The sequence below is a fragment of the Humulus lupulus genome, chromosome X (assembly GCF_963169125.1).
Source record: "Humulus lupulus chromosome X, drHumLupu1.1, whole genome shotgun sequence".
Lineage (NCBI taxonomy): Eukaryota > Viridiplantae > Streptophyta > Magnoliopsida > Rosales > Cannabaceae > Humulus > Humulus lupulus.
The window spans coordinates 229,473,383-229,480,576 of record NC_084802.1 but is presented as its reverse complement, the minus strand read 5'-3'; the positions used below and the strand labels follow the sequence as shown (position 1 = coordinate 229,480,576).

Here is a 7,194-nt window from a genome sequence, read left to right as displayed (position 1 = left end):
TATCATTTGGTTGCAAGGCTCCAGGTCCTTAACGGACAACTTCATACGTTCCAGCGAAGACTTATACAGGATATTCACCGAACTTCCTGTATCGACCAGCACTCTCTTTACCATCATGTTAGCCATCTGGATATCCACGACCAGCGGATCGGAATGTGGGAATCGGACGTGTTGGGCATCGCCATCAGAGAAGGTTATTTCGCCCTCTTCTGATCGAGCCTTTTTTGGCACGCGGTCCTCCACAGTCATCATCTCGATGTCCTGGTCGTGGCGCAGGGTCCGAGCATATCGTTCCCTGGCCTTTCTGCTATTTCCCGCGAGGTGCGGGCCTTCACAAATGGTCAATAATGTGCCAGTCACGGGGGCAGGCTGTAAGGGTGGCGAGCGTTGGCTCGTGGGTGCCTGCTCATTGCTACCCGGAGCTTCTCGTTGGGAATTTCCCGAGGCCCGTACGTATCTTCTCAAGTGTCCTTGTCTAATAAGGAACTCGATTTTGTCTTTCAGCTGGTTGCATTCGTTGGTGTCATGTCCATAGTCGTTATGATAATGACAGAACATGGTGGTGTCTCTCTTCAAAATATCCTTTCGAATGAGGCCAGGATTTTTATAAGGCACACTAGAACTTGTGGCCTGATAAACCTCTCCCCGAGACTCGACGAGGGCAGTGTAGTTAGTGAACCAAGGTTCGTAACGGTTACCCTTGGCTCGTTTATTGTCGGAGGTGGAAGGCTCATTGTGCGGCCGTTTTCCACCATTCTTGCCATTGCCGCTGCCATTTCCATTGCCTTTGCTGTTGCCGTTAGGTTTGCACCCATTGGCGGCTTTGGCGGGCTCGGCAACCTTCTTATCCTTGCCTGAGGGCTTTCCATCGTCGGCAATGGCATCTTCGAGCTTGATGTAACGATCAGCCGGTCCAAGAATTCCTGGGTAGTTCTAACTCCATCCTTGCGGAGACTCTTCCAGAGGGGGGAACGGCGCTTAACTCCTGCGGTTATGGCCATCATTTTTCCTTCGTCCCCCACTGTTTTTGCTCCAGCTGCTGCTCGCATAAAACGCTGGATGTAATCCTTCAGCAAATCTCCATCCTGCTGGCAAATTTCAACCAGTTGGTTTGCTTCGGTCGGATGCACATGACCTGCATAGAACTGTCCGTAGAACTCCCTTATGAACATTTCCCAGGAAACTATGCTTGCGGGAGGGAACTTAAAAAACCACTCCTGCGCGGCCTCAGAAAGTGTTGCAGGGAAGATCCTGCACCGAGCGTCTTCGGACACTTTCTGAATATCCATCTGTATCTCAAACTTATTAACGTGAGATACCGGGTCACCATACCCATCAAAATTCGGTAGCGTAGGCATTTTAAACTTGCTAGGAGTCTCTGCCATAGCTATCCTCTCGACGAAAGGAGTGCCTTTCCTCCTATTGTGGTCGATGTAAGATGTTCTTCCCCCGACCAGCTGTTGCACCGCCTAGTTGAGGGCATCTATCTGGGCCTGTACAGCGACAGGAATCGCTGTGGCCTCTGTTGCTGGGGGGACATTCTCGCCATGCTGCTCACGGCAATCATTGAGTACGTCTCGCAAACCCTCATCTCTTCTCCGTTGCTCGCTACCCCCGAGCCGGTTGAAGACATTATTCTGCCTGAGCTGCCCCCCAGCATCCCGTCCATTGGGTTGGTCATCTCGGGGTATCTGGCTCTCGCCTCTACCTCTTTCTTCATTCCTCTGACCAGCGTTTCCTTTGCCTGAGTCAGCCTCATTATATCCATGGCCATCTCTGAACCTCGATTGGCTATGGTGGGATCGACTGTTCCCTCGATTTCCATCCCTGGCTGAAACGTCCCAAGCGTTAGAGGGTGGCCTGCGCTGGTCGTTGTGTCCCCGTGCATTATCATGTCGTGGGGGACCCCGGACCGCAGAGCCTAACTCTGAGTTCCTCCTGTTACCAGGCGGATACTGACCTCTGTTCGGTAGATTTGGCTCATCGCCCCTACGGCGTCTAGGACTGCGAGGCTGATGCTCGGTCCTATTCTGCCTCTACTGCGGGGGATTACCATGACCAGCTTGGGATGGTGGCTGTGCCTCAGGGTCCAGTGGGACATCGTCGTGAGGCACCTAAGGCTGCTCGGACCTTTGTGGACTTGAGGGCTGGATTGGTGGGCTAGGATTAGGACCTCTTTGGGGTGGCCCATTTGCTGGTTGATCAGGCTGCGAGGCAGGTGCAGCCTTATTCCTAGCCAACTGCAAGGCTGCTTCGAGGGCTGCCATGGCTTCGCTCTGGCGACGGTCCATCTCCGCCTGCCTTTCGCTTAGCTCCGCGTGCTGCCGTTCAATCTCCTGCTGCTGCCGCGCCACGATTTCAGCAGCACTTTCTTGGCTGGCTCTCAGATTGGCCAGCTCTTCATGCAACGCCCCCAGAGTACTTTTCAGCGTCGCATCATCCATTTCTTCCTCCTCAAAGTCTAAATGTGGCTCATCCTCAGCCACGCTTGCAGGAGGAGGAGGAGGTGGTGGGTTTGACGGTGCAGCGGCGGCCGCCTGTCTAGTTTTCCTTGCAGTTTTCGCCATTGATTTTTTCAACGGTGATATGTCAAGCTCTCAATGAAAGCACCAGAATGTTGACCCAGATTTTGGACAACTGACACGGAGTCAAAATATTCTTGATGTGAATGAATGCGTTGAAAAGAATCGAATGACAAAAATAATAAGAACACGACGTTTTATAGTGGTTCGGCCCCAGGATCTGGTAATAACCTACATCCACTTAGATTGTTATTGATGTGAGAATCAAAGGAGTGATCAAAGAACTAGGGTTCAATGAGTTTCACTAACCTCTGAAGAACAATACAATATTTCGGGTAGAATTACTCTAATCTCCAATAATTCGAAAGCCAAAAGTCCCTTCCTTGAGCTATCTTCCTCTATTTATAGGTTCAAGGGGGATTACACGAGATTGTTACAGATATTCTCTCCTGAATAATCGGATACTCAGGGGATTGTGTGAGTTAATTTCGGGATTTACAAAGATTTTTATTGTAACATTATGTTGTATGCGGAACCATCGACCAGACTAGTCGCAGGAAAGACTGGGCCGCCTCCTGCTTATAATGTACCTTCTGGTCGATACACTAGCAGAGTTCCTCCAGATGTCAGCCACGTGTCCAGGGATCACTTGCCACGTCATCAATGCCAATTTTTTGGATAACAGTCATGTTCTCGATCTTTGGAGAGACATATAAGAGATTATATAGTGTGAGTGATATTGAGTTTGTTAAATATATATATATAAAGAAGTTTTGACAGGTCAATAAGTTTAAGATAATTGTTATCCCCAAAATTTCAGTTCAATGACGTGGCAATCAGAAGTGACAAATGGCAATGCATGGTCAGTAAATGGCACATTAATGGTCAATAAATGTATTGACTCTTTGGAGTTGTGATAAAGTGATCTGACCGACCTGATAGAATTTATGTCCGACCGATAAAGATTTTTGACTGACCAGTTAGGAGTTTGGCCGACCAGTCAGTCGTTTTGACCGACCAGTCATCTGTTTTGGCCGACCAGTCATTTATTTTGCCCGACCAGTAAAGTGTTTTGCTAGACCAGAGATGTGTCATGCTAGACCAGAGGTGTGCTAGAGGAGTGCTTTGCCTATACCGACCAGAGGTGTGCTAGAGGTATGCTTTGCCGACGAGAGGTGCTTGCCTGTGTTCTCAGTAACAGCTTCAACCCGAATCATTCTCAACTACCGCGGGAATCTCTCAGATATCCCAGAATAATAGCTATATTATTGTAATTTAAATTCATTTATATTTTATTAATTAAAGTCTGTTGAGAACCAAGGACCCGGTCAAAGGAATATATCTGATGTACGATCCATGAGCCTATAAATAGAGGGCTCATGGCATCATTTATGGGGATCAGATCTTTTTAGACTGAGAAAAACTCTCTAGTTTTGAAACTTTGGGATTGTTACTTGAGGCATTTTCTAAGAGCTTAGAGAGATAAAGCTTGTATTCTCTAGAGAGAGAAACTCTGTATTTTTCTACTTACACTTAAGAGACTCAGTTGGCTCAAGTTTATCTGATCTTAAGTGTAGGATCTATATATCACAACTCCAAGTGGATTAGGCTATTACCAATAAATTGGGGCTGAATCACTATAAAAGTATCAGTGTCGTATTTTCTCTTGAAGGTTTATTGTAGTTTTGACGTCTACTCGTCGTTGGCCAAAATCGTGGTCAACAATAATCAAGAAAATTAAGACCATATATTATTGATTTATTTTCGTTGTGTTGCGATTTATTTTTTTGTGCTAATCGAATAAGATAAAAGAGAGAAAAAAATTTGATACTACATATTGTTCCTCATATTATTCATCAAAAGATTTTAAAAAAAATTATTAGGCATGAAATTTAATAGAATTTTATTATTTCATCATTATTAAAAAAACATAAATTTCTCTAAAATATAATTTGAAATTTATATAAAGACCGCGCAAAGTGCGAGCGTATTTTCTAGTATAGATCTTATTTTCAAAGTGAAAAGTTTATGATAGTTAACATCAATTTTTTTTCAATATTTCTTTTAAAAAAAAATTGGTATTAATTATGATTATTAAAACATGGGGATATTTGTGGTGAAAGTACCCAATTTATTATGTTTGTAGCACTTAAATACCCAAGTTATTTTTTTAGCAGCGAAAGTTCTTTCCTTCCATGTTTTGGTGCAGTTTAGTACAACCGTCAATTCTCACCGTTAAGTTCGATTGTAACATGTAGGCAAAAGTACCCAATTAAATGGATATTTGCGGCGAAAGTACCTAATTAAATGGATATTTGTGGTGAAAGTACCCAATTTATGAGATATTTGCGGTGAAAGTACCAAAGTTATAAGTAAATTTCACCCCATGGTGGCAAACTTAACGACGAGACAAAGAGATGCACTAAACTGCACCAAAACATGGACGAAAGATACTTTCACCGCCAAAAAAATAACTTAGCACTAGTACAAAAAATGCATGGGAGGTCGGTTTAAAACCGACCTATAAACGTTCATAGGTCGGTTCAGAACCGACCTCCCATGCAATGTCAAAACATGGTAGGTCGATTGACGGCTAACCGACCTATGGTGTAACACACGGTAGGTCGGTTCGATAACTGACTATTGGTGTAACACACCTTAGGTCGGTTGTACAACCGACCTATATTGTAACACATGGTAGGTCGGTTATAACCGACCTATGATGTTTTGTATCATAAGTAGGTTGTACAACCGAGTTGTGGTATTATTATTATTTTATATACATATTATATGCATATTTATCCCGTAATAAATCTTGTTTTTATACAAAAACGTCCAGAACATTGTTAATTACAATAATATGACTAAACTTGAACTAATTATCCAAAATAATAAGTCTCATGCATATTTCAATTAGTTACCCAAAATATGAATATACTTATCATGTAGTATTTAAAAACTCCATGACGTATTGTGCCCATTTTTCACGTACGTCATTGATATATTCCTTTGTGTAAGAGTTCTTCCCGCCACACTAAAACAAAAATTATTGCATTATGAGAATATTGAGATAATGTTAGAACTTTAATAATAAATATTATATTAACTTACATTACTAGTTCGTCATTTCATTGGAGCCTCATTCATGACAAAGTCTTTTATCATCCTTATAACATAGAATCCACATTGAACTGATTTTACTGGCTGAAGAGGACACTTAACACTTATCCACACAACTTTCTTAGTTTTCGCATTATTTGTGCGCAAACATTGAAAGACACTATGCAATATAAATACATAAACATTTAGATACAGTTAAGTTTTAAATAAATTCAAGAGTATAAAGTTAATAGGTTGGATTATTACCTAGAAATGAGGGATTTAATTTCTTCTGGTGGGAAATTGCCAAGGGAATTCAAATAATAGCATAATTGATTATCATAATCAATTATTACAAGCCTCCAATGCTCGCTAAGACAAACACAAAAATTAAGTTATTGAAATAATATATAATCACAATAACTTAATGACAAAAGTACAAAACTTACCTCAAATGGTATGGCAGTAACCACATTTGACCCGGATTTGAATCTATGATGTGATTTGATACCCATTCAACTTGTTCCTCTTTAGTAGAGCCAATATTTGATAGGCAAAGTGGCTCAACGAAATGAAAAAAGTGATTTATCTCTCTTTTGACCAATTGAAAGTATAGAAACCTACATAAAAAATATAATAACCTTGTTAAATTCATAAAATAAGTGTTTACAAACTTTTATCTATTTTAAATCTTTCATACCTGATATATAATGATATACATGATGCTCCAATCATCTCTAATAAGCCAAAGTGGACTATGTCTTCTTGTGAAATATATAAAATGTGTTGATGGCCTAATATCCCAAAATCCATTTGAACTTTGATCATGCTCCACATACTTTACCGTAGTTAATAGACACTTGAGAGAGCGAGGAACCCTGACATTAGGAATATTGAAGAGCATCGGGGCACTATTTTTACTTAACACTCTATCATTTTGAGTAGGAAGTCGCTGGGAAGGATGAGGCTTCTCTTGTGTCACTGGGGCAATATGTATTGGTGAAGTAGTCCTTTTTTGCTTCTTTGTCTTCTTAGGTGGCTTCAACATGAAAGTAAATGGCATTAGTCTAAAAATGGATTTAAATGCTATACATAATTGTAACTCTATATCTTACCGAATTTAAATTGTAAGGATGATCAAACGAGATGGCCACTCAACATAGCTGCCAAAAGCATGACGTACTAAAACTAGCTCTTCCCCCAACTGTAAAAATTAGTTTAGCATCGCCATTGCAACACTCATCTACCATCACATGGTAGTTACCTTCTCTTAAGTCTACACGATGAACTTTTCCCGTTGTTGCAATTATTCGTCAAATAGCAACAACAACACCACTTTCTGCCAATAATTTAGACTTCTGATTAACCTGGAATCTCAAGATGAGGAAAAAATAATAGTTATGTCATAATACATATTTTCTTCAATAATAATATGAATAGTCGAAAAATAAATTACCTTTGAAGAAATCAAAGGCTCATTTACCACCTCCATCGGCATAGGGGTCTCGCATGTTGGAGAAACTATCATAGGTGAATCCACTCCACTTGTTTTTAATGATGAAATTTGTGCTGC

At 41.3% G+C, this 7,194-nt stretch overlaps 1 protein-coding gene across 1 annotated transcript; it reads right to left on the bottom strand.

Annotated features, from left to right (window-relative positions):
- Positions 1-5,894: 5,894 nt before the first annotated feature.
- LOC133805086 (uncharacterized) lies at positions 5,895-6,751 on the bottom strand. Its single transcript, XM_062243188.1, has 2 exons — positions 6,322-6,751; positions 5,895-6,241 (listed from the first exon to the last, which is right to left on the bottom strand). The coding sequence occupies exons 1-2, from the start codon at positions 6,682-6,684 to the stop codon at positions 6,185-6,187; spliced, it is 420 nt and encodes a 139-aa protein (XP_062099172.1). The 5' UTR covers positions 6,685-6,751; the 3' UTR covers positions 5,895-6,184.
- Positions 6,752-7,194: the final 443 nt, after the last annotated feature.